At 47.8% G+C, this 27,186-nt stretch overlaps 1 protein-coding gene and 1 long non-coding RNA gene across 4 annotated transcripts in view; one reads left to right on the forward strand and one right to left on the reverse strand.

The window, feature by feature from the left end:
- Window positions 1-7,657, reverse strand: part of MAPKAPK2 (MAPK activated protein kinase 2) — a 44,196-nt gene extending 36,539 nt beyond the window's left edge. Inside the window, exon 1 of the mRNA XM_074351939.1 lies at window positions 6,898-7,657. Within this exon, the coding sequence (XP_074208040.1) occupies window positions 6,898-7,227 (330 nt within the window). The 5' untranslated portion in view covers window positions 7,228-7,657. The remainder of the gene's footprint in view (window positions 1-6,897) is intronic.
- On the forward strand, window positions 7,657-24,170 carry LOC123619218 (uncharacterized). Of its 3 annotated transcripts, none has more exons than XR_012501885.1 (4): window positions 7,657-12,454; window positions 12,854-12,886; window positions 14,707-14,803; window positions 18,995-24,170. It is a non-coding gene; the product is annotated as an uncharacterized LOC123619218 (long non-coding RNA). The 3 variants fall into 3 exon arrangements; XR_012501886.1 differs by having other exon boundaries at window positions 19,087-24,170; XR_012501884.1 differs by lacking the exon at window positions 18,995-24,170 and having other exon boundaries at window positions 14,707-16,587.
- Window positions 24,171-27,186: the final 3,016 nt, after the last annotated feature.

A 27,186-nucleotide genomic window follows, 5' to 3' on the forward strand; every position in this document is an offset into this window, starting at 1 on the left:
ATAAAGACCCCAAGAACTCTACACTGCCAGAGGCTGAGCACAACTCTATCCCCCTTTCCACTGTGTCTCTTCTTCCTCCAACCAAATCTTCTGCCTGGCACTCAGGACCTCAGGACAAAGCTCCAGGACTGAAACCACTGCTTTAGCCGTGAATGGGCAGGAAGAAGAGAAAAGAGAACAAACATCACCAGGCATCTCCCCCTCCTCTTGCTTCTTCATTCCCTTCGTACCCAGTCCTTCAGGTAAGAAGTGCTACCTGGACGTATCTTCACTTCCCCATCAGCTCTGAGGATCAGTCCCCAACCCTTACCTCAGAACAGCCCCAAGTCCATACTAGAACTTCAAGTGAATCAGAAGAAGGCACCCATTTGGAAGGACCCAGCCACACTCACTCCCACCCTCTGCCAGGTGCCCCTGTGCAAGCCCACGCAGCCTCCACAGCCAAGCACAGCGGCCGTGTCTGGCCGCACAACTTCAAATGGGAAGGAACTTCAGGCCGCTCTCCATCCAGAGATGGATTGAATTCTGTCTATGGAATGTGTATCTCTAAATAAATTTGCTTTCACTTAAAAAAAAAAAAAAAGGGAAGGGGTTTCAGATGGGGAAAATAAAGAATCACCATCTCTATGCTGAGCCACCACTACACTGAGTCTTCTGATTTCAGGGAAAGTATGGATGCACACTTCACGGAGTTACACAGCCCATCCTCTCTGCCGAGGCACTAGCGGGAACACTTACCAAGTCTTCACACAAGAGAAGGAGCAGCTGATCAGTGATGATTGCTAATTACCTGGACAGAGGCTGCCCCGGAGCCCAAGAGTAAGCCTGTCTAAAGGGCATCCTCGCTGGCCCAGGTGCTGCCGACGGTCAAGCATGGGGCAAGTCAGCGCTATCCAGCCTGCCCTCAGCCTCCTGCCTCCAGCACAGCCCTCCACTATCCATGCTGCCGCGACCAAGGAGCCACTGCTAGCCTGACCCTCTGAGGTGTGCACTGAGGCCTGGAAACTTTAATGACCTATTCAAGGTCACACAACTACTTAGCAGGGCACCAAGCCTAGATCTTTTTTCTTCCTTTCTAATCTAGCACATTACCCACGGTAACAGGTTCATCCCTAAATATTCACAGGTATACAATATCTTAAAGTACAAAATATCAGGTTCCCCTAAAGACTGGGAAAGGTACAGAATCTGAATTTGGTTGCATACCTGGTGTACATCAAGCTGCTCAGTGGTGTGGCTCCTCCTCTTTACCAATGTCCCCGTTTATAAGGTAGAAAGATCCCAGTGACCAGTTAGTGGAGATCAGTGTTACACAGCCAGGTCTACAATTCAAGTACTCCTGCCTCTAGCAACCAAAAAACCAAAGGAACCCAGAGCAAGAGGAAGTCCCAGGGAACCAGGTCCCAAGACACGGCTCTGATGCTGAACCAGGTCAGACCTGGGATGTGCCGCTGGACCTTTTTGGACTAGCCCAGCCTCCTCCTCGGTGAGATGGAAGGAGTCAAGAAAGATGATCAGGAAGTGCTGTGAGCTCTAAGAAGCCTTGAGGTGTGGGCCCCTTTACCACCGGGCCTTAAATTATTACTACCAAGAGCAGCTGCGGTCTCTTCAAACACAAAGAGCAGCTCTGCCCTGCCCACCCACTTCTGTCCAGGACACTGAAGCACCTGGAAAGGGGCAGCACAGGGAGGAGGAGACCCCACATGACCCTTGGGAAGGCCTGAAGCAGAGGAGGGAGACAGGAAAGTGTGAATCCTGTATCACCAACATCAATCCACCAGGGAGAATCCTGCATCAGAGCACAGGAGGGCCACTTGGGAATCGTGAAAGGACTCACATGCCAATGCCCTGTCCTTCCCGGCCAGGGCTGACATTCCTCCTGGCACAGACCCCACACACTCCTGGGCTCTGGAGGGGATGGAGGAGGGGGGCCTTCCCCGATCCCCAGGATGTGGCCAGGGATTAAGTTTGCCTCCAGCAGTCCTGAAGCTTGGCTCCTCCAGGCCGCTCTCTGAATCTCCCGCACCTGCTTCTTAAGTAAAATCATCAACTGATGATGGCCCAAATCCTCAGATTCCAAGAGGTCAAAACATCTTAATCACGAATACCAATACCTTCATCTTCCACAAAGGAGCCCCTTCATTTCCCAGACACCCACCAATATCTGGGCCTGAGGCCTGGGGCCGCTTTTCTCCCCTCTTCTGTCAGCCACTGATCCCACATTCTTAACTGGAGATTATTTTCAAGCTCTATCAAAGCCCAGAATTCACAAGGGAAAAAGAACCATGAGCCGACCCAGCTTTGATCCTGCCTCAGTGGCTGCCAAGAGCCTGCTGCAGTAGACAGGGCCAGGGCCAGGGCCCAAAGCGAGGGGCAGGGTCCCAAAAACTAGACCTTCCCTCAAAAAACCACAAGCCCAACCTCAGAGATTCGTAACCTTTCCTTGTAACAAACATCCTGTTAGTTTACCTCATGCTTCTCAAACACTTTAAAACCTGCTTCTAACACAAAGCTGGGTTAGGCTCAGTTCTGAGCCACCAGCCCCACTTGCTCCTCACCAACCTGATCCGCGCCCTCCCTTCAGCTCTCCCCAGGGCAGCATCACCATCACCTCCCGCGGATGCGCTCATTCCTCAGGGGCTCCTTTGGTCCTCACAGATTTCCCTCCTTCAAACCTCCTCTATCCCCAAGCACAGAATTTAACCCCTAGACCAGCCAAGTCCAAAAGAACTTCTGCTGTTCAATCCAGTGGCCATTAGCCACACGTAGCTACTGAACACCTGACATGTGGCTAGCAACTGGTTTTTTAATTTAACTTAGCTTAATTTAATTAATCAATTTTGGCTAATTGTAATTTAAATAGCTATACACAGGTGTTGGCTACCACTGGACAGTGCAGCCCTAGATTACATTTGTTAATTTCACCTTCTCCAAATCAGCTTCTTGACCTGCAAAATCTTAAGGCCACTTTTAATGTCTGTATTCTCCATACAACAAAGCATATCGTAGGATGCTCAATGAACTGTTAACTACCAGTAACCACAGTGGATATAAAAGAGGCTAGTGTGGTCAGTGAACCTTTCCTCATCTTGTGAGTCTGTGCAGCAAACCCCAATGTGGGACACTGCCCCTCACCTAGCCAAGCCCTCTTGCTCCCTGACAGGTACACAGCATGAGGCATGCTGGGGAGGATGCTGCCTGCGCTGGGGGGATGTGGGAGCTCTGGGTCGCCCTCTGACATGTCCAGACCAACCACGAGAGATTCTGATCAGCTCCCCTTCAGAACAGCTAGGAAGCCCCATGGCAGTGACACTACGTCGCCTGGGGAGGGAGGACTGCTGGAGAAAGGCAAGGAGAAGGAACAGGACTTTGCTCTAATCCATACAACGGAAAGACAAACAGTGATAAGTTATGACAACATTCTATATTTTGTAAAGCAATAACACGCTTCACCTAATCAGAGTCACACAGCAGAGAGGGACAACAGTGCTGGCTTTAATTAAATTTGTTCAGCTAATACCTAACAGTCACCATGACACAACGAAGGAGGAAGCAGCTGAGGAACCCTACAGGGAATACAACCAATCACTGCACAAGTGGGTTGAGGCTAGGCATCCCTACTGAAGAAACAGTGAACAGAATTCTCATGTTCTTGCACAAAAATAATAATAAATAAGATTTCTAGCAAACATTTTTTAAAGGGAGGGGTGGTAAAAAAGCTTGTTACTGCAGATTCAAAACTCATGGGGCTGCTAAGTTGGATGAGAAGCTGCCTCTCCAACTCTGGGGATCACTGCTGGGGAGGTGGTAGGTACCCACCCAGCCAGCACCCCCGGGCCGACAGTCACGGAGGGCCCGCACTGAGGATGGCTGCTCGGGCTTGAGGTGCTCTGGTGCAGCACCCCGTCTGGGGTCCATGCCTGCTGACGTCAGTGCAGTTACCAAGTGGGAAGAGGCCTGAGACCGAGAGTCAGGCGTCCTGGGTTCCAGTCCTGGCTCTGCCACCTCTCTCATGGTGACATTACCTCAAGAAAGTCTTTGCTCTGGGCCTTGGTTTTCTCATCTGCAAAATGAGGGGGTTAGATGAGATGACCTCTGAAGTCCCTTCTGACTCTGAACTGAAGTATGACTATGACTCAGAACTTAGCAAAAGCAGCCAGGAGAGATGGTGAGGTGAGGTCACAGCACCCACCAAAAAGCATTTAAATGCTAGACCTCTCAGGTGGAGGCAGAGAAGCAGCAGGGTGAGCTGGGACTATCTTTTTAAGCACTGATTTCACTTAAGAGGACTCAGAGGTCACCAGACCACAGACAGGGAGCAGGACATCTGGGCAGCCACCACCTCCCATCAGCATTGGGAGCTGTGAGATAACAGATATCAGAACCCCCATCAGAGGCCCTGCTGCGGCTGTGCAGCTCTCTGCCCTAAATCGCCAGGAATGGCCCAACACCCTGTGTAGAGCAGAGGTCTCCTCTCTTTTTCTTCAGGCACCTTCCCAGTGGGGCCATCCGTCCTGTCACATCTTCCTTGCGTAATAATCAAAACACTCCTGGTTTTGAAAATCATTTCACTACTCAGCGCCTACGGTTAAGTTAATCAAGATTCACGATCTGGAAGTCTCTTTGGTGTGTGTCTCTGGAGCAGCATTCTTTGAACCAGATCCCCACCACCACCACCACAGCTGTAATTATGTCTTAGCCGGTATTTGGATATGGAAGTGCTGTTGACACTGCTGTCAGTCTCTGAATGCCTCATCCTGCCTTTCTTCCTCTATTATTAAGTTTTTACACAAAGATGTGTGGGAAATCTGCAATTTAACAGTTGAGTCAACTTGTAAGATCTGAGAGCAGGCTGCCTGTCAAAACAGACTCAGACTTCAATCTTCACCCACTTCTAACCTGAGAAGGACAAGCTATGAGTGTTATTTAAAATACTGCTGGATCTTTCCTTTCAAAAGGATGCAAAGGGGGGAGAACATCCAAATCTGTCTCCTGTTAATCACAATAGGAATCTGAATTGCCACCCAAAGGCATTTCAGAGGGTGGCTTTGCATGTCTATTAAACAGAATAGGGAGCAGAAGTTGAGGGCTTTTGTTCTGAAGCATTTATACAATATTTCAACTATCCAAGAAAATGAGCAGCCAGTGTCCCCAAACTGCGGATGGGTGAAGGCAGATGGTGTCTCAGAGGGGACAGAAAACTCTCCTGGTAAGAACGTCTGTCACTTCCTCAACAGTACAGTTTAACTGTGGTCAAACAGTATCCACTCAACTCCACTCCCCAAGGTCAGAGCCACGGTCAAACAACCACGCTCCCTCCCTGCCCCCGGTTATGAGTATGGAAAGAATGGTCTAAGGCACAAATGTTAACGGGTTCAAGATGTTCCTTCTCCAAAAGTCAACACTAAACAACCAGAGGTCCACAGCAACAGCTTATAGTAAAAACCAAAGAAACCTGAAGACACTGGGGCTAGCTAAAGTTCTCCCTCAAAAGGGAGGAGGAAAGCAACAAGAAAATAATTTTAGAGACCTTAAAATCTGGAAACTGGACATGGTTGCCTTATACAACCCCTCAATACCAGGGTTTTATTTCATCTAATTATATATTCTAACTGTTCCACCCATAACACATATCTGAGTTTTGTACGAATAGCTGAAACACAGCTAGCCTAGGGGTAGAGGGGGAGGAGAAGGTATAACACAGGAAGTATTTTTCTCCTCCAATCACTAAGACACCCCACGGGAAATAGGTGTGTATGTGTCACCTTTAGAGATGTGGTTTGATCTCAAATCCCTCTGAGGGGAAAACCTTTTTAGTGACACTGAATACTGGCTCACACTGCACTGGGGACCCATTCATCTTATCAAACCTTCAAGTCCGTTCTGTTTAACTTCCAAAGTAGGTAGTTCCACTTAAATCCTCATTCTCCCCCCTACCAAACCCCCTTTAAAAAAAAAAAAAAAGAAAAGGTCGGCTTTCCCTAGCTCAAGGAAAGTGACCTCTCCTACTGCCCACCAATCGCCCATGTCCAGGACTCAAGTGGCCATCTACGATTTGGGGAATCGTCACGGGGCGAAGCCGTGGTTTCCAGACTCGGTTTACAATGATCAATGGAGCTATGGAAACAGCAGACACCGCGCTGGAGCCTGCTGGCCTTCCATCTGGAGCTTCACAGGCACTGAAGGTAGGAGGGGGCCTGATCTCAGATCAAAACAATCCCTCCCCCGGCGCCCGGGGGGGCGGTGTCCCCGCGGAATCTCCAGCCTTGCACCTCCCTGGCCTGCGCGCCCCAAGGCGGCACAGCCGCGCTCGGGAGGCCCAGGGAAGTGAAATCACACATTCCGGCTCCCAAATAAGGAGCGAGGCTAAATAAACCTCTGAGATCCGACTTCTCCAAACCAACCGACCAACCAGCTCAATGAGTAATGGGCCTTTTGTGCCCGCAGAAAGAAAGAAAGGAGGGAGGAGAGGATGGGGAACCACAACCCCCGAAAATCATTTCCTTGAGACAAGGAGGAAATTAGCAGAAGTGGTCCCGAAGCCGACCGTTGCCAACTCGGCTGGATCCCGCTCAAACCCAAAATGGCAGAGTTCTCCCGAGTCCTCTCAAGTCCCTGCCACTCACACCCGGAGGTGACCGGAAACTCGGTCTCAACGGCGTGGTTCGCCGGGACCTGACCTTCCCGCTGCCCCCCGCCCCCTGCCGCGCACTTGGCACCGCTCGCGCGCGCGGGACGCACAGCCCCGCCGCGGCCACTCCTCCGCGGCCCCGACCGAGGAAAGCGTCGGCGCGACCAAGCCGAGCCGCCTTGCGCTTCGGCAGCTCGGGAGCGCCGGGGGTCGACACCGGGAGTCGCCCTCCGCCCGTCCTCTCCTCCCCCGGCCCCCAGACCTACTTTTAGGGCGAATTTCTCCTGGGTCCTCTTATTGAAGATCTGCAAAACTTTCCCGTTGATGCCCAGTCCCAGGACCTGGGTGGTGACCTTGTAGTCGTCGATGATGGCGTTCTTCTTGATCTGCAGGCTCGACTTGACGTGGAACTGGGGGAACTGCTGCGGGGGCTGCGGCGGCGGCGGCTGGGCCGGGGGGTGAGGCTGGGCCGGGGCGGGGGGCGGCGGCGGCGGGTTGGGGAAGAGCACCGGCGCTGGACAGCATGGTGCGGCGGCGGCGGCGGCGGCGGCGGCGGCGGCGGCGGGCTGAGGAACCGCACCGGAGTTGGACAGCATGGTGCCCGGAGACGCGGGAGCAGCGGCGGGAGGGCCCGCGGCCGGCCCCTCCTCCGGCTCCGGACGGGGTCCCCGCCACCCCCCGCCCGGCTGCGAAGTTTGCTCCGGGCTGGAGCCGGCTTCCTCGCCCGGGCCCGGCTCCAGGCTCGGCGGGTCGAGGGGCTCCGTGGGGCCCGCCGTGGGCCGCTGGCGCCCACCGGCCCTCTCCCTCCCTCCCACCCTCCCCCCGGGGGCCAGGCGCACTGTGGAACGCGGGACGGCGGGGGCCCGGCCGGGGGGAAGCGGCCGCGCGACAAAGTACCCAGCCCGGGGGCCGGCGGCCGCGTCACAGCCTCGTCTGCGTCCGGGGCCGGTCCTTAAAGGGGAGGGTCGGAGGGGGCAGGGCTTGGGGGAGGCGGGGCGGCGCCGAGGAGGCGTGGGCGTGGGGCGGGGCCAGCCTTAAAGGGGAGGACGCGAGGCATCCGGATCGTGGAGGGCGGGAGCTGGGGACCGGGGCTGGGGACAGGGAGTGGGGACCGAGAAATCTTATTTCTTAATTAATCAGAGCCACGTAAAGAGAGGGGGAGGCGTATGAAAGTAGCTGCATAATCAGATAGAAAATCCACTTTTCTCCAATTGTCCGGCTCTTTTAGGCTGCAGCAGCCGGGAGTGTCATTCGAAGAAGAAGGATGACTAGTATGAGCCAGATGAGACCTCGGAGTGAGCAGGAGTTACAGAGGCCATTCATCCCAGGAACAGGGTAAGGCAAATATGAACTGTTTTCTTAACTTGAACACTTTCCTCTGAGTTTTGCACTTCTTTTCTCATAAATTTCTTTTATTATTTGATGATTATGAACAACTTAGTCATTATACCTTTGAACATTTTGTTCATGTAAGTGAGCTAAAAAGGAAGGGATGCAGGGTGGGAAGAGGATGGATTGACATTCAGACTGGCTGAATCAGGAGCCTTTTCCCTCTCCTGGCTGTGTGAGCCTGAGCAAGCTGGTGCACCTCTCCCAGTGGGAAGAATAGCACTACCTTTACATAGGGTGTGGAGAGAATTCCCTGAGACAAGGTACCAAAAGAGAAGGTCTGGGGAATAGACCCTGATTTCCAACGTGGAAGAGTTAGCCCCTGAACCTACAGCCATAAGAAATGGGTAGTTTTGAATAACCCAAGTTCTAATCCAGGTTAGCCCCATGACTTTGAGGAAGATACCAAGGATCTAGCTGGACCTAAGCATAGCCCAGATGAGGGGAGGCCCTCAATATCAGCTGCCAGAGGATCTCCATACACATTCTGATGGGGTTTGGGTATGATCATCAAATACATCCCTGCCATCCTCCTCCCCACTCTGACTAGTAGAACATTTGAGAAATAAGACAAAGGAACCAGACTGGCAAAGACAAATCCTCAGCTTAATTACTGATAAAGCCGAATTAGAGAATGTGACTTGACCTATGGCCACACATGGCCCCTGATATGTTCCCCCAACACTCTAGAGCCCCCTTGTCTGGGGAGACCCAGCTCAGAGAGAAGCAGATGAGGAAACATCCTAAGGAGAGGTGCCCTTTTGGACCAAGCCCAGGCAAGGAAGGAGTGAGGGGTAACCTGAAAGATAGAAGTTACTTTCCTAGCGCAGTCCCTTCCTGGGACCAACTCCAGAGCTCAACTCCATAGGCCAAGCAGAAAAACGGTTCCCCCAACACAAATACTTGCTCTTCCTGAGCAGTTAATTTAGTGTACACCTTGGTTTTGGGCCGTGCTCGGCCCTGCAGTGGTAGATGGTGTTCATCTGCCGGGAAGACAGACAGGTAGAAGCAGACAGCATCAAGAGAGTGGTCCTCTGTCTGCAGTAGCCGGAGCTTCCTCTTGTGCTAGAGTGTGGATACGGTTAGACAGTTCCCCATTCCTCTGACTCCTTAAAGGTAAAAAGACGACCACAGAGACAGCTCACCCTTCTTCCGTCCTGCTATCACCTCCCCGAGGCACACTCGGGAGATGCTCAAGGACTGAGAGAAGGATGCAAAGATGGGGAAGTGGAAGCATCAGCTGCTCCGTCTCAGCTTGGTAGGAGGTCCCTGGGCTGGGGCTGCGCAGGGCTGGGAGCTGACCTTTTTCCCTCTGCAGAGGGTCCCCGGGGGCTTCCTCCTGCTTGGCGCTGAGCTTTCACCTGCTTCTCTCCACAAGGCTAGAAAGAGGATAAGCTCTTTTTGCCCCATCAAAGAAAGCAAGGCATAGTGGAAAGAAAACAGAATTTAGAGACAAATGACCTGAATTCAACCCTCTCCTCAAGTTGAGTTACCAGCCATTTATCCTCTCTGTATCAAAAAAAAAAAAAATAAGAAAAATAATAAAGTTGAATTTCAGGGCTGAGTGAGAATTAAATGAGATTTGTTTATGAGAACACCACATAAACAATAAATGATCTTGAAATAGTCTATATTGTCATTATTGAGGCGTTGCTGGCTTGCTCCTCTGCGCTGTGCCCACTGCCTGAGGATCTGTCCCTGATATCAAAGCTGCCTTCCTATCCATCTGGGGCTCTGGGGAGATGCTGCAGCCCAGGGACCTAGGAACAACCAGACAACTGACACCGCAGCTGGGGCTTCCTCCTGGAATTACAGGGACCGGTTAGGCCTAGGGGGCACAGGAGGACTCTAAGGGCATGTGCACGGTGCACAGAGGTTACATAAACTGCACTCAGAAAACACGCACATATACAACACAAACACAGAAGCACAGCATGCCTGGCATGTAACAGACACAGAATCAATGTCTCACGGATGTTCACCGGATCTGTGGATTGCTTTGGGTAATAGAACCATTTTGATAATGTTGATTCTTACAATCCAAGAGCACAAGGTATCTTTCCATTTCTTTGTACCATCTTTAGTTTCTTTCATCAATGCTTTACAGTTTTCAGAATATAAGTAACCTCCTTGGTTAAGTTTATTTCTAGGTATTTTGTGGGTTTTGGTGCAATGGAAAAGTTTATGCCACTTATAAAATACTGGTTTTTGAAGGGAAAAAAAAAAGTGAACCAAGGGCCACAAATGGCAAATATCCTTCTCTTTTATGGGTGAGTTGCATTCCATTACATATATATATGCTACATCTGTATCCATTCATCTATTGATGTGCACTTAGAATGCATTCATATCTTGGCAGTTATAAATAATGTTGCTGTTAATAGTGGGGTGTGTGTATCTTTTTGAATTAATGTTTCTGTTTTTCTCAGATATATGCCCAGGAGTGGAATTGCTGGCCATACAGTGGCTCTATTTTTAGGTTTTTGAGAAACCACCATATTGTTTCCATAGTGGCTGCACCAATTTACATTCCCACCAACAGTATACAAGGGTTCCCTTTTCTCCACATCCTTACCAACATTTGTTATTTGTGTTCTTTTTGATGCTGGCCATTCTGACAGGTGTGAGATAATATCTCTTTGTGATTTTGATTGCATTTCCCTGATATTAGTGATGCTGAGCAACTTTTCATGTCCCTGTTGGCCAACTGCATTTCTTCCGGAAAAAAATGTCTGTTCAATTCTTCTGCCCATATTTTAAATGGGTTGTTTATTTGTTTCTTTGCTTAACTGAAGTACAGTTGATTTAAAATGTTAAAAAATAAAAAGTCTCATGGATGAATAATAACTGGGGTGTGAGATGGGCTAAAGGAAGAACCACAAGGCAAGAGGTCCAGAATCTTAAGTTCCATTCCAGTACTAACCAGCTATGTAACCTCATGAAAGTCCATGCTTCAGTTCCCTCTTTCTCATCTGTAAAATAAGAATAATAACCTCTATCCTGCCTCTCGTGTAGAACTATGTAGAGCTATTGTAAGGATAAAATAAAATATTTTTTCTGTAATAACCTAATCATGGAAAAGAATCTGAAAAAGAATAGATATAGACATATATACGTACATATGTATAACTGAATCACTCTACTGCACAGCTGAATCTGACACAACATTGTAAATCAACTATACCTCAATAAAAAAAATTTTTTTTTCCCTTGGGACACTGAAGTCCAAAGTCCTAGTTGTATAACACCGTCTCTCAACCATCTATAATGAACTATTAAACAGTTTTTATGGGTGTGTAGAAGCACTTCAAAAGTTAAAAGTCTATGCAGATAGAAAGTACTATTTTTGTCTACTGTTGACATGCAAACACATATGCCATGCAACACTCTAAACACAAAGACAATTTAAAAACCTCAGGTATATAGAATTGGATTCATTATAATCCTTGATTCATGACATTCCCTCGTCATTGAATCATTGGACCATGTATCTCTGCCTTTACTTAGTTAGCTATTAGTTATTTTTAATAATGCAGTAGGCACCTGCAAATCCACTACCCAAAATAAAAATTAGGACTCTGACAATAGCAGACCCCTAACTAGGTGGTTCCTCCATCCGTCCCTGCCCCACTTCTGTTTTCTCAGAAACAAGATAACCATTATCCTGAGTCATACATTCATCATTCCCTTGCTTTCCTTTTGTGTAATTTTATTTCATAAGGACACATTAAAGGTATAGGTATCTGACTTTCATAAAAGGTGAAGCTCTTGTCTTAAAAGGGAGATGGGTCAGGGTGACATTATTAGCAAGATGGGATTAAAATAAGAAAACATCTTTTCATAGTTTCAGAGTATTCCCCCACCACCTCATGATGATAATGACAAAGATGAAGATAATTACTGAGTGCTTACTCTGTGCCCAACACTGTGCTCAGCCCTTCATTGTCTCTTTTAAATCTCATATGGATCTGTGATAGAGTTTGCTAGTTGTTTTGGCCAATATCCACTTCCCCTTCTTTGATAGTAAAGAATCTCCAATGTTCACATGACTACCTGGAATAAAAACTACATTTCTCAGCCCTGGTTACAGCTGGTTGTGTTCATGACTTGTAAATGAAGCTGTTAAGGGAAGAGGTAGATCCTCTCCTCTTCTCTCTCTTTTCTTCTCCTTTCTGGTGGTTGGAATAAAAATGTAATGGCTGGAGCTGGAGCAGCCATCTTGTCTCATGAAGTGACAATGACAGAGCAAAAGGATAGAAGGAGCCTGTGTCCTTCCATCAATGGATCATGGATTCATCAAATCAGCTGTAAACAACTTACCCAGACTTTTATACGAAACAGAAAGAAATGTCCTTCCTATTACAGTAACTGCTGTTCTAAGTTTTCTATTACTCATAGCCAAACCCCATCCTAACTATTACGTCACTCTATGAGGTATGTACTGTTATCCTCATTTACCTATTTTATAAATGAGAAAACTGAGTCTTAGAGAAATTAAATAACTTCCCAAGGGTTACACAGCTAGCAAAGCACAGAACCCAGGTCTTTCTGACCCAAAGTCCATTTTCATGGCCCCGACTCTAAATCCTAAGCAGACACACACCCACATATCCTTCTTGATGTTAGGAACATGTTATCTGCCATTTCCAGGCAGGAATGGCCTAAAGGGGTCTGGGCTACACTTTCCATTTGAGATAAGCTAAAATCTCCCATACCCCAATATCCTTCCATCTTGGCCTAATCTCTTACAGAGTATATGGTTCTGTGTTAATTTGCATGCCTGGGTAATGTCAGAGAACTAATCAGCAATCTATGACAATCTCTCTTCTCCAGGCTTCCCCCACCCTGCCTTCACACAATCAGAAGGTAAAATTTTCTTATTTTACTATGATGTGACGTTATGAATGAATGACAGGGTGAAAAAATCTATGGACGTGAATTTCTTGCACATTTGCAGATAACACGCTCTTAATGAGATACGGTTAACCATAGACTGATAAAGTGGCTTCTGGGACTATTGCTAAGCCCATAAGTGCACACAAAGTACTGCAGAAGGGAGCATAGTTCACAAGAAGAGTTCTGTTCACTGAAAACTCACTCTTGGAAAGGAAAATGACTTGAAGCCATGGAGAGATGCAACCTTCATGTCATAGGCTAGTATTTCTTTGAGAAATTGAGAAATTCTCCAACACAAAAATGACACATATAAGAATCATTAGTCACAAAAATTTCTGCAAGTGCCAAGGGATAGTCCACAGGAAGAAATTTTACCCAAATTTTACAATGTAAGGACATCTCAGAGAGGAAGAAATGCTTTGCCCTCTCACCCCAATGTCCTTGTCTGCACACCATCCTTTGAGAGTTCAATGCCCCAGCAGGGAGCAGCTGGAGCAGAGGGGAAGCATGGGAATTGGAAGAGGAAGAAGGAAGTACCCAAAGGGGAACAGAAACTTAGCCTCTATGCATCAACAGACAGCATCATCCAAAGGGACTACAAATGGGGCTAACTAAGACTACAGGAAGCCTAATTATTAGTTCTGTGCCTTGGTATGGGAAATAGAGGGAAAGGAGGTAAACATTCCACCATTCAAGGCAGCCCAAGGCTGTCGTCCCAGTATTAAAAGCTTTGCCCCTCCAGTCTAGCCTAGATCTGGCATGTCAGTTGCAATTCAGATGAGCTTGCGGTCTGGATAGTGAAACTGGGAAGGAAAAAAGTCAAGGGGATTTGCCATCCAGGAACACCACCAGAGTGTGTGTCAACCCCAAGGGTCATTTGGTCAGTCTGGTGACCTGATGACCCCTGGAATTTTTTTTTTTCTGTCCCTCATTGAAGATGTGTAAATGGGAGCAGGAGGGTAGGAAAGGTAGGAGGAGCTGTGAGTGTGTGTGTGTGTGTGTGTGTGTGTGTGTGTGTGTGTGTGTGTAATGGGAAGTGATTTCCTAAATAGCATTGAAATTATGAGACCATAATTTCAAGGAAGCAGAACATAGTGGAGTCAAAGCCTGGGTTCAAATCCCACCCACCTCCACCACTTCTGTAATCACTGCACCTCTGCATTCTTTCTATATTATGAAGGGGTGATAAAATTTCCTAGATTAATTATGTGTGCAACACTCTGAGCCATTACTGACACACAGGAATTGACCTCTGTAAATGTAGGCTGTTATTACCAATCACTTTCATACCAATCATCTCCCTCAGTCCTCTCAACAAGGCTGTACTCGGTCTTACTTCTGCAATTTTGATCATTGAAAACACTGGGGCTTAGAATTGTAAAATCACCGGCCAAAGTCATCACATTAGAACAGAAGAGCTAGAATTCAGGCTGATGCTGTTTCCACTCATGTCAGGTTCCATGTTCCTAAATGCTCCTGTAAGTGGTCCAGCCACCTGACACCTGCCAGGCCACCGTGGGGAAGCCATCCCTGCCCGAGAGCATGGCTTATGAAAAGGAGACATATCCTGCAACCTGCAGCTTACTCAGATTCCAAAAACTCTTCCTCTGAGACACGGAGTTGAAGGCAATGAATAAAGTAATGGGAGCATTAATGAATTTGGGATCTTAAGCTTTTCAGGAAGAACGTAAATGTGTGAGGTATACGGGATAGAGCCTACGTTTTGTTTTGTTTTTGCTCACTAAATGCCAGAGGTAGGAGCTAATCTTTTCCCCACATTTCTCTTTCAGTTATGAAAGCTATACCATCGTAGAGATGAAAAGGACCAATAGAAATCACCTGATCTGTCAACTTCCTCAAAAGACCACACCTGCATTTGACAAGTTGGTATGTGACCTTAAAAACTTCAGGCTCTCAGAATTTCTGGTGCCTCGCTACACCACAAGAGGAAGTTCTTCCTTTTGTATGACCCACATAGTACATGCTGCAGGCAAATCCCTCTCACTCCTGGAAGCTCATGCATTGATGCTGGCGAGGGGGTCTAAGAAGGCACTGGAGAGATGTCTGGAGTGCCCCTCCATTGGAGCAGTAGGTGCGGGGGAAAATCGGATGTGCTGGCAGAGAGAAGTTGGCATGCGGTCCAGCCTAACACCTGCACCTGCCCTCCCCCCACCAATTTTGCACCCTCTTTCATATCCACAGACATTAACTGAGCACCAGTTAGGGCCAAGTATTGTACTGATTCAGGGAATGCCTAGAGGACCCTGATAGGACTTGAATGCCTTGAGAAGTTTTGAGTATATATATATATATGTGTGTGTGTGTGTGTATATATATATATACATATATATAAATGATGGGTATGTATATACATAACATAACGTATCACTTTAACCCTTTTTTAAGTGTGCAGTTCAGAGGCATTAAGTACGTTCACATTGCTGTGCAGCCATCACCACCATCCATCTCCAGAATTTTTCATCTTCCCAAACGAATTCTCTGTACCCATTAAATAACAACTCTCCACTCCCATCCTCCTCCCAGCCCCTGGCAACCACCACTCCACTTCCCATCTTTATGGTTTTGACTACACTAGGTACCTCACATAAGGAATCATACATCAGTATTTGTCCTTTTGTGACTGACTTGTTTTACTTAATGTATTTAAATTAAGGTTCATCCATGTTGTAGCGATGTCAGACCTTCTTTCTTTTTTGTATGTGATCTATCATTGTCTGTATAAATGACCTTTTATTTATTCACTCATCCCTTGGTTTGCTTTTACCCTTTGGCTATTGTGAGTCATGATGCTATGCATACAGGTGTATAAATATCTGTTTGAGTCCCTGCTGACAATTGTTTTGGGTAGATACCCGCAAGCTGAATGGCTGGATCATATGGTAAATCTGTTAAATTCTTTAAGAACATCTATGCTATTTTTCATAGCAGTTGCATGATTTTACATTCCCATTGGCAACGCATAGTTCCAGTTTCTCCACATTTTTTAGCTAACACTTGTGATTTTCTAGGGCTTTTTTGTTTTGTTTTGCTTTTTGGTTTTGGTATAGCCATCCTAACAGGTATAACTTTGAGAGGGTTTAAGCATAGGGCTCTAGAGCTCATAAACAGTAGAGACTCATCCAGAAAGTTCTTGCTGAAGAGATGACATTTAACCTAGGGATCTAAAGATGGGTGAGAATTCTCCAGGGAGAGGAGGAAAAAGAGGTTACACTAGACAATGGAGCAGAGAGAGGGGAGAAATTGCAAGGCCTGTTTAGAAGCAGCAGGCGATCAGCACGGGCTGGAATGTAGGGTGTGTGGGAGAGAGTGCCAAGACGTGAGGCGAAAGGTAGATCTAAGGGCTAGACATTCCACTAAGGCTCTGATCTTTGGGCAACAGGGAGCCAGTGGTAATATATGTGAAGGCGCTATGCAAACTTCAACACGTGAGATAAATGCAAGAACGTAAGACAAAAAAAAAAAAAAGAAAAAAACGTTTTTAAAGAAACCAGTATCCTAAGACTAATACACAATACCTGGCAATTGGAGGCAGCTTCTGGCATCTACCAGGGAGGACGCTGGGTCCCCTGGGTGCTGGCTGGCCAACCCCTCCCTGCTGGCCTAGCGTGCAAAGGTAACCGATCAGCACACATGGCCTGCCTCTGTCCACCTCTCTGGTAAGGAAGGGCTCCACTATCCGTTAGATGGGAGAGTGGCCTTCTAGGCCTGGAGGGGCCACAGGTCCACCCTCCTCCCTTCCAGACTGCTGTACTCAGCAATGCGTCATCCTTTTTTTTTTTTTTTAACATTTTTTATTGAGTTATAATCATTTTACAATGTTGTGTCAAATTCCAGTGTAGAGCACAATTTTTCAGTTATACATGAACATATATATATATATATATATATATATTCATTGTCACAGCAACACGTCATCTTTTAGTGCAAGATTCCATGTCATTCAGACACTCGGAAAATCTCAAGCCCGAGCAGCCACCTGCCTCTGACAGCTCCTTCTAAGCCTGAAGTCGAGCCCAGATGAGGCCTCCCCAGCAGTTGCCTCGCTGTCCCTTCTGTCCTGAGGGGCAAAGGACTCTTCTCTATATTTAACACATAGAAGACTTACAAAAGCACGGAATATTCTCTCTCTCTGGAACCTTTAATACATTCATGTGGTACAAAATGCAAAAGCCCAAAAGGACAGAGAGTAAACGGCTCCCTCCCACTCGAGGCCCTCAGCCCCCCAGTTCTCTACCCCCATTTTCTCGTGCATCCTTCCAGGGATATTTGAGCCAGTCCAACCTTCCACTTAGGAACTAGCATGGACTGTGCTTGGCCTAAATCCCAGGACATCCGATCTTAAACTCTGAAGTCACACTATTAAGATGGAAGCCCTGGACCAGCCGAGTCACCCTGCAGTCCGGCCTTTACTCTGGGCCCTGCTGGAGTGTGTGGCCTCTCCTGGCATCAGTGAGGGAAGGGGTAGGAAGTGGGGATGATGGCTCCAGGGCAGAAGCAGGTCTATGAGTAGGGAAGGGGGTGAGACCAATCCTGGAAGAGGAGAGATGGGGCGATGCTGCCCGGTTCTGAGTGGGGGATGACTCTGACTCTGGGACTGGCTGCCCCCTTGTGTCTGCAGAGCCACCTGGTGTGAAGGCCCCTGTCACTCAGAGAATGACGGGGAGGGTAGCAGAGAGGGCCGTGTGGGCAGCCTTCCCCTGGGCCTTTCGCAGACAGGTCAGGACCCGAGCAGAGGTGTTTCTTCAAGTCTTGGTGTAATCACAGCTACCTCGGCCACTGAGCTCCCGCCCGCGTCACTCCCCAGGAATCTGGTTCTTGTTTGTGTGGTGATTACAGAGCCAAGTGGCCCTCCTCCGGCTTCCCCAGGGAGCGGGGAGCGCTGGGGGAGCCCAGGGCCTGGAAAGGGTGACATGCTGAGTCGGAAAACCAGCAGGCTTCCTCACCAGGATGGGGCAGGGCAGGGCCTGGCGGGACTCCGGGGTGGCCTTGGCCAGGACACCTGGGACCATCTTCTACTGAGCTGGGGTGAGAAAGAAAGAAGCAGAAGAAGCAGATGAAGGTGAACGGGCCGGGACCAGGGACAAGGAACCAGGGAGAACTGGAGTCGAGATGACACCACCTGTTACATGCTCCGCACTGTGCTGAGAAAGGATGGAGCCCCACAGGGGCAGGGAAGCCCCTGCGGTGACTCAGGTCCCGCAAACCCCGTATCCATCCCTAGTGACTTGCCTGATGCCTGTCGCAGAATGCAACACCTATTTTTGCTGGGCGGGTGGAATGGAGGCTGGTGGATAGCACTCAGAGAAAGACATACAAATGTAACTTTAACAACAAAATAGAATTTTAATCATGGGTGTGATAATCACTCCCATTTATCAACCACTTATGACATTCCTGACACAATTCTAAGTGCTCCACGTATGAATGCGATCAATTTGCTCAACAACCCTACTGGGTAGGTGCTACTAGAATCCTTCCAGGGGCCCAGACAAGCAAACTGCGGCCCAGTGTATTTAAGTGCCTTAAAGTAAGGGCTGGAGTGGGGATTTAAATGCAGGAAGCTGGGACCCAGCCCCGTCTTCTTAGGCATGGGGCTCTGCTGAGCAGGAAGCAGGGCCAGCTGGAAAGTGGCCACCCAAAGACAGACAGCTTGAGGGTTTCTTCTCCCATCAGTGACCCTGCTGTGACCTCACTCCCATCCCAAGCCTGGGTGGGCTCCACTGGACCCTGTTCCAAGCTCGGAAAAAAATGTTTTTCCCAAACCCAAATTCCAATGATCTGTTATTTTGGCTCAAGGTCTTGGTCTGAAAGCCATTAAAGGCGTGGGGACGAGACCAGGAACCCAGCAGCCTGCTCCCTCTCTCTCTCTCTGCTACCTGTCCCGAGGCCTTCTCTCCTCTGTCCCCTCTGCGTTTCTCAGAACACAGTCCAAATGTGGGGTTATTTCCAAAACATCAGCTTCCTTCATTTACTCCCCACACAGCTGTCTGCTCTTCTCCCTGGGAAGCTGAGCTAACAAAGTAGTCTGAAAATCGGGAAATTTCCACTGTTTTTCAGAGTTTCCAGGGGCCTTGGTGCTGCAAATGGATTTGTCACCGTGGGGTAATGACATTGCCCTATGCCTTGTTTTCCAACTACGGTTTATCCAGAATCAATTCCTGAGAAAGACAAAGGATGTGAATAATCAGCCGAGCAGATGGAACGTCAGGCAGCCAGTCCAGAAGAGAAAACACAGCTCCCCTGAAAGGAGAGAGAAGAAGGCATTTGACCTAGGGGAAGTCTGGCGGGGGCACAAAACAGACTTCAGAGAAAGGCTGGGGCTTGGACCTGGCCTCCACAGATAAGGTGTGTGGAGAGGAACCAATTAATCACTGGATGTGGCCTTTAACATCTTCTGACTACCGTGGGAAGCTCTCTCGAGGAAATGGGGAAGGAAGTTGTAAGGAAGGACCCTGAGGATATCACATGAAGGAGGAAGCATGAGCATTGGAATAAGGTTGAAATCACAAGTCCTGGAAACTAGTTATCTCAAGACACTCGTTCTAACACACACACACACACATACACACACACAGGACGTTGACAGAGCCTGTGGCAAGGCCACAGTTTTCTTTGGCTGGCCTCTTTGCCTTTAGGTCTGGCTGAGAAGATGGGCATTTATCATTGGGCATTTTCATCAGTTTCATTTCCTGTTTCTCATGCTGAAAACACAATAATCATCATAATGATAATAATCGTTCCTCAGGCTCGCTTCTGCCTCCTGTTTATCTAGGGCCTCCCAGAAGTGTGTGTACTCTATCAATTAACAGCTGGGGGTGGAGGCAGGCATGGAGGTGAGGGGAGAGGAGAGGAATTAGCAATGGAAATTATTAAACTCTTTTTTTTTTTTTCCCAAGAGGAGGAAACTAAACGGGTTGGTTCCCTGAATGGCTATTTTCATCACAGACATGTTTGTAAATCTCTTCTCCCAGGGTCCTCCAAAAATAAATTCTTCCCTTAAACCTTTTCATCATCCAGTCTGTCCCAGTCTAGGAAATCCTTGTGCTCTGCTGCCCAGAGACCTTAGGCTGGCTTCCTAGACTCACACAGCAGATCAGCAGGAAAGACAGGACCAGACCTTGTGGTCTGTGCATCCATCACCATCTGTAATCAAGAAGGGAATTTCCAACTCTATGGGGAACTTGCAAAGTTGTTAGGAAAAACCACAACTATTTCTGCTCAGGAAAAAATATGCAGTCTTCCGCAGACTTGAAACCCCAGGGCAGTAAGAAAGAGCTTCATCTTACTGGGAGTGGGCTGGGAACACGGAAGATTAGGAGGCGGTAGGGGGACCAGCTTCCAGACTTTGATCAGGACAAGGGTTCATGGAATAGAGGCATCAGGTCAGTATTTTAATTTTTTACCACCAGTAAAAGGAGCTGTACTCCAAGGACAAATGTTGAGCACTTTGCAGGCTCTGGGGATACAGATGGGAGTGGAGGGAAGTGGGGGAGGGAGCCATTATCTTGATGAGGACGGTGATGTAGCCCTTCCTGAAGATCCTGCCCTCCCCTTGGGGATCTGAGGAGAAGGGGGGCGGAGGGAGGAAGCAGGTGGTTCAAGAGTCCGTTCTATACAAACAAAAAAGGCAGGTAAAGAAGAAAAAAAAAAGAAAGAAAGAAAACCACCAGAGAGAGCCCCTAATTCATTGAGTTAAGATTTAAAAAAAAGAAAAGCTTCCTCTCAGACACAAAGACACACACAGACAGTCCTCCCACACAGACATACCCTGAAACAGCACTACATAATGATGAGAGGATGTGATATCACACGTTTATTTATTGTGATATTCATTGTTGTTGAATTTTTCCCCTCCAGGGGAGAATCATAAGCCTGGGGCTGGGAGGGGAGTGCCAGGCTAAAAATGTGAAAATGAAAAGTTGACTGTGACCCTGTGAATAATCAACCTGGAGCTGTCAGGGGATGAGTCCGTGCAGGGAGGGACTAATAGTAACACCCACCTCGCACACAGCAATCACTACGTACCAGACACTGTTCTGAGCTCTCTGCATATATTTGTTCGTTTAACCCTTACAGCAAGCCTGGGAGATAGCTGCTCCTCTTACGATCCACACTCTTATCATCCACACTCATTTCAACCCTGGCTGCCCAGCGCTGCAGATCCTGTAAAGGGACTGGGTTATTCAGCCCCTAAACTCTGCCTCTCTTCCCAGCAGCAACTATCATAGGCCCAGGATAGGCATAGTTTGCAGGACCCAGCACAAAATGAAAATGCAGGACTCCTTGCTCTGAAATTATGAAGAATTTCAAGGGAGGGACAACAGAGCATCAGACTAAACACGGGTCCCTGTGTGACTATATGGGTCACACGCCCCTGAAGCTGACGGGGCAGAGACCCTCCCTGAATCCTTGCACAGAACAGATGTGTTATCATCTACCATCCGTCCCGGGTGTGTGCCCAACTCCTGAAAAAGGAAAGGGAACAAGAAAAACACACTGAACCCCAAATACATAGGGTCTCTGTGTATGGCTCTGTTGAAGAAGGTAGTCCAAGTTTGGTTTTCAGACTTGATCTAGATGATTTTTAAGATCTCTCCCAATTCTGTGTTAGGAAATTTAGCCTTTTGCTCTGCCCTCTCTTCACATCCCACACTCAGCTGGTTGGCAGTTCGTGCTGACTCTGTCTCAGCAAGGCCCCCGGGATCCTGCCCACTGTTCCATCTCCCCTGCTACTGCCCTGTTTCCTCTCACCTAGAAAATCCCAGTAACCAGCTAACTAGATTCCTCGCTTTCAACCCCCTCCTGTTCCCAATCCATCCTTCACTCTGCCTGTCACCCACAGGCTTTCACTCGCCACTTTTGAGGATCTTCTCTCCTCTAGGTTGTGAGTTCTCCAGGGTGGGCACTCTGCTCCCAGGCACCTGTGCGTTCCTCAGTGGCCCTGAGAAGGGCAGTCTGTGCTTTCTGGCTACTTCTGCAATGCCTCCTTTGCACACCTCTCCTTTTCCTTCAGGCCCACGTTCTGGACTAAAGCTCAACCCTTGAACTCTCAATCAAGAGAGCACTGCTCTTCTGTCTAAATTCCAGAGGACAGCAGTCCAAAGTCCTACCTCCTATTACAATCAAAATGGCCAAGTGGGAAGATTAGGAAGATCTGCCTCCCAGTGGATCAGTAATGACCGGCAAGGATGCGAAGCCATGCGGAGGACTAATCGGCATTTCTTGCTTAGGACTGTAGATTGGGCTTGTTTGGCCTGGCTTCCACCAGAAGGGCAAAGAGCCCTGACTTCTGCAATCTTCACTACCCATCACAAAGTAATCGGCACCTCAGGACTGTGTTGCGGAGTGACAGTCTTGACCTCTACTTTAGGGAAGAAGCCCCAGTCAGAGATGCTTCACCTCAACATCTTAAAACGTCTTACTGGTACCCTGATCTCATTGTAAGACCAACCTAAATTACCTTGGGCCAGAATATAACAACGTCGCCATACCAGTGAGGGTGCATTCAGCTGGAAAGGGAACTAGCAGTGGCTTAACCCATGAAGTCTAGACAATAGTTTCTTCATAAGACCTAAGGGAGGTAATCCCAGGTTGTTGGGCAGCTCAACAAAGTCGTCCACTACCATCAAAGGTCATCCTCAGCGGAATGGAAGTCATCCCCAGTTCAGCTCATCCCTTTCACTGACGCAAGGAGGCTGCAGCAACTCTAAGCTGCTCATCCCCAAGTGACATGGTTCAACAGAGCAAGGAAAGATGCAGGAGTGAAACAAAGAGTATAAATAAATTTTAAACTTTTAAAGGCTTCTTTTTCCTCCTGTGACTGTCTTAATTTCTCAAGGGAAAACATGTTTCCCAGAGAACCTCAGCAGATTCTCCCTTATATCTCATTGGCCAGAAGTGGGTCATGTGCTCATCCTCAACCAATCACTGGACAGAGGAAGTGGAAACTCCCCCAACCCCTCCCCTGAGGGAGGGAGGAGCCTACCCCAACCGAAGGAAAAAGGGGATGGTTTTTGAGTTGGGAACTGACAGTATTTGCCCCACTGCCACTCAGCTGACTCCTTCTCTGATGCTGTAACATGTTTAAGTATCCCTGGCCCTCAGCCCTGCTGCTCCCTGACACCTGCCCCGTTCCTCCTAGCAGACTCACTACCAGATCCATGTAACTGCATTGCCTGCCTCCATTTCTTCACCTCCTCACCACTCCTCAGCTCTACAGAAGTCTGGCTTTTGTCTCATTCACTCTCCATCTACTTCTTATCTTAGCTCACTCCCTCAGTTAGATCTCTCTGCTGTATTTGACACTCTGCACAATCCTTTTTTGTTTTTGTTTTTGTTTTAATTGAAGTATAGTCAGTTACAATGTGTCCATTTCTGGTGTACAGCACAATGTCTCAGTCATGCATGTACATACATATATTCCTTTTCATATTCTTTTCATTACAGTTTACTACAAGATATTGAATATAGTTCCCTGTGCTATGCAGAAGATGCACTATCCTTTCTTCCTCAGAACTCCCTCTTACCTTGATTCTCGGGGCATCACATTCTGCCCTTCTACATCCCTGCCCACTCCTTCTCTGTTTCTTTCAATGTTAGGGTGTTCTGGGGTTCCTTCTTTGACTCTTTGCTAACCATGCTCTACTACCTCTCAGGTTTCAACCACCAGCTAACTCTATACTCATGTCTCCCACATCTGCAAATCCAGCCCAAATAGTTCTCTGGAGAACATACCCAACCATATTGAACTTCCATTACTCAGAATTCCCAGACACTTTAAATTCATCATCCACAAAACAGATTTCATCATCTATACACACACACACACAGAGCATCATTCTGCTGCTCAAAAAAGGCACCATTATCTATCTGGTTGCCAAAAGCTGAAGCTAGTAGTCAATTTTGACTCCTAACTGTCTCTTATCCCCAGTATTCAATCAATTACCAATTCCTGCTAATCCCACTTCCCACTGTTTCCTTCCTTCCATCCCCAAGCCACTGCCCTGCTAGAGGCACTCACCATCTTCCCCCTGGATTATGACGCTAGCCTTCTAACTGGTGTCTGGTCTTCCCATTTCTAAACCATTACCCCAAAATTATCCCAATAATGTTTTTTTAAATGCAAATCTGATCACTTTATTCCAAGCCTTCAGAATCATTCTTTGGCTCCCAGGGCCTAGAGAAACGGGCCACAAACTCCCTCATAGAGCACGTGGAGCTCTTGACATCTTGGCCTCAAGGTCATGAGCACTATTTTTAGAAGTTTCGCCTGTAAGTGTTGTGTAAGTTAGATTGAAGAGGGGATGAATGGTGATGAGATTATTCTAAAATAGTTTTTAAATCTCTAGCATCAGGTTTGCAGCTTTTGTAAGCCCACATTGCCCCCAGACTCCTTGAATATACATAGTAACCAATGAATATTTATTGATTTGAAGTGTATTACTTTCTGTTTGGTTTTAGCTTTAAACTACCTAACATAAAATTCCTAGATCGAAGAGGCCATAATACTCAGCTAGATCACTGAATTTCCACAAATGACTTACTCGACGGCCTTATCTTAAAATCTGGAGGTAAGATTAAGTGTGCCAAATCATTGGAATGCAGGGGTGGATGAAAGACTGACAGGATGTGGTTACTATTAAAACCTGGTGCCCGTAGTAAGCCCTATGTCCTCTGTCCCAGAGAAATGGAGCCAGGTGCTCAGATTTGGAAAGAGTAAAATATGTGAGAGTTTAATTTAAAGGGTGAGAGGAGGTGCCTGTGTGGGTGATTGTGCCTGGGGGTGAGTAGAAGGAGAGAAAACACGTAACATGAGAAGATAAATCACAACAACCATATCCAATAAAACAGAAATTGGGAGGCTCAATTTCAGATAAGGGCAAAGTAACATTCCCCTTTCACACGTGCTCAATATTAGAATCCCAGCTTTCAAAGGTTGATCTCAGAGCTCAGACAGTGGAGAAGATGCTCTTTCTCAGGCTCTGACAAAAACGAAGCCAACGAGAAAAGAACTAGAATCAAAAGGGAGAGAAGGTCATTTCTGGAAGTGCATCTGCGAGATTCTCTAGTAGGTGGGAAAAAAAGAACTTGCATAATTGAACTTCCACCTCCTCTAAGGTAAACTGCCTCATATATGTTGCCTCATTCAAGCCTCACACCATAAGGTGAGAATTACTCCCACTTGTGACTTAACAAAGAAAAACCTAGCCACATACTCAGTAAGGGACAGAGCCAGTCCTTGAACCCAGGGACTTGGGTTCTGACCCCAAAGCACATGCCTTGTCATCTCCCAATGACCATGGGCAGCTATGCAGTCTCCTTTCCAGGGATAGCAAGCCATCTGTTCAGACTTATTCATTCATTAAACAAATGTTTATTTTGTGCCCATTCTGTGTCAAACACAGAGCGAAGCTACAGGTTAACTGTGGTTCTGCTTTGGAGGCAGGGGTATCCAAAGGACTCCTACAGCTCTCTTCTGGCTACAGAATTCAGCAACTGTAGGAAACCGAGGCAGCCGCAGCCCCATTCTCTGCTGTTGTCAGTATCTGATGAATTCCCACGGGAGAAGGGGCCAGAACATGGTGGACATGACTTTTCTGCCCAGGCTGGGAAGAACAGAAGAAATTTAGTGGTCAAACTGAACTCCAGCAGTCTCTCCCAGTGTCCAGGGTTAAAAAGAGGCCCAGTACAGAGTTTCTTCTGGGGATCATGAAAAAGTTCTGGAGATGGATAGTGGTGATTGTTGCACAACATTATCAATGTCCTTTAATGCCTCAGAATTATACACTAAAAAATGGTTAACAAGGTGTATTTCATGGTGTGTACATCTTGCCAGAACACAAAAAGTTTTAAAGTGCACTTAGCCAAATGAATTCTCAAAAATAATTTGAAACACGCTATTCAGCACTGCTCCCAAATGTACACGTATCCAAAGAATTGACTGTTCAGAGCATTCACACACTCAGTTCATTTTAGTTTTGAGCTATCAGTACAAAAAGGAAGGAAGGAAGGGAATAGCACCAAAAGCTCCATCAATTTGGCAAAAGCTCCATTAATTTAGCTTAAGTTCCATTAATTTACACGTGGAAAGAGTCAAAACCATAGCTGAAGCATTGAATTTGTTCTTCTGGCCTGTTTCCCACCGATACCATCCAGTGTCTGATAGATGGTGTTACAGTGCACTTTTTAAAAATGTCCAGTAAGGTGCCTAAAAATAAATGTAAATCATAAAGACTAACTGACAAAAGCAACAACAAAATAGATCCAGGACTTTGTCCTTCCAGCCTGAGTGCCACAATCACCGGGTCACTCTGTCCTTCCCTGGCAGACAGCCCTGGGCAGCTGGAAAAGGTGACTTCCTGACCAGGGCGCGAGGCGCCTGGCGGCCACGAGGGGCTAAACCATGGAGGGTGTCTCAGGTCCAGGCAGAGTGACAGTGATGCCGGCTTCCAACGGGGAAGACCACCCCAGCAGTGTGACTAACTGGGTGCCAGGACCAGGAAGTGCCGACCCCGCAACCCCCGCTTCCCGGTACACACGGGTTGCGACTGCCCACCCGCAACACTGGGGCAGGCAGCGGCCTCCCCGGGGGGCAGGCAGGACCTCTATCATCTCCACATTACAAATGTGGAAACAGACAGGCTTGACTAGTGATACTCAAACAGGTAGTTTCTTTTCCTCCATTGGAACCAGGCTGCGATTCATGGCATAGCTCCAGTGCTTTTCCCCCTGTTACGTGTCAATCCGTGAAACTGAAAGAAGACCCTGGCTAGCGGCCACAGCTGCAGTCAGGAGAAAGAGAAGGAGGCTAGAGGGACTCAAGCTCGGAGTCACAGCCATCTTTTTGAGGGGGAGCCGTGGACCAAGGTACGGGGTGAAGAAGCGGCTCCTGCGTAACTTTATTCCTGCATTCACCACCAGAGGGGGCAGTTGCTCCACATCGGTGGTCCCTGCGATGAGAGAAGGTAGGTACTCGCTAAAGGTGAGACCCCTAAGGCCCGAAGGGTCATTTTAGCTCTCCCTTGCCCCAGTGATGCCTGCATTTACTTAGCAAACGTCACCCTATAAGGACGGTACTGCAGGGATCATCTGGTCCTAGGCAGCTGGCTGTCTCCCCACTGTTAAAGAGCTCCAGAAATAGACTCCGGCACCTCACTTGGCTGTGTCATAGGGCTCCGAGTGCCGGCTGCTGGCTGCCCACAGTCGTGGAGACAGGAGCCAGGTGAGGGCAGATAAACTCCTCCAGGCGG

The sequence above is a fragment of the Camelus bactrianus genome, chromosome 23 (genome assembly GCF_048773025.1).
Source record: "Camelus bactrianus isolate YW-2024 breed Bactrian camel chromosome 23, ASM4877302v1, whole genome shotgun sequence".
Lineage (NCBI taxonomy): Eukaryota > Metazoa > Chordata > Mammalia > Artiodactyla > Camelidae > Camelus > Camelus bactrianus.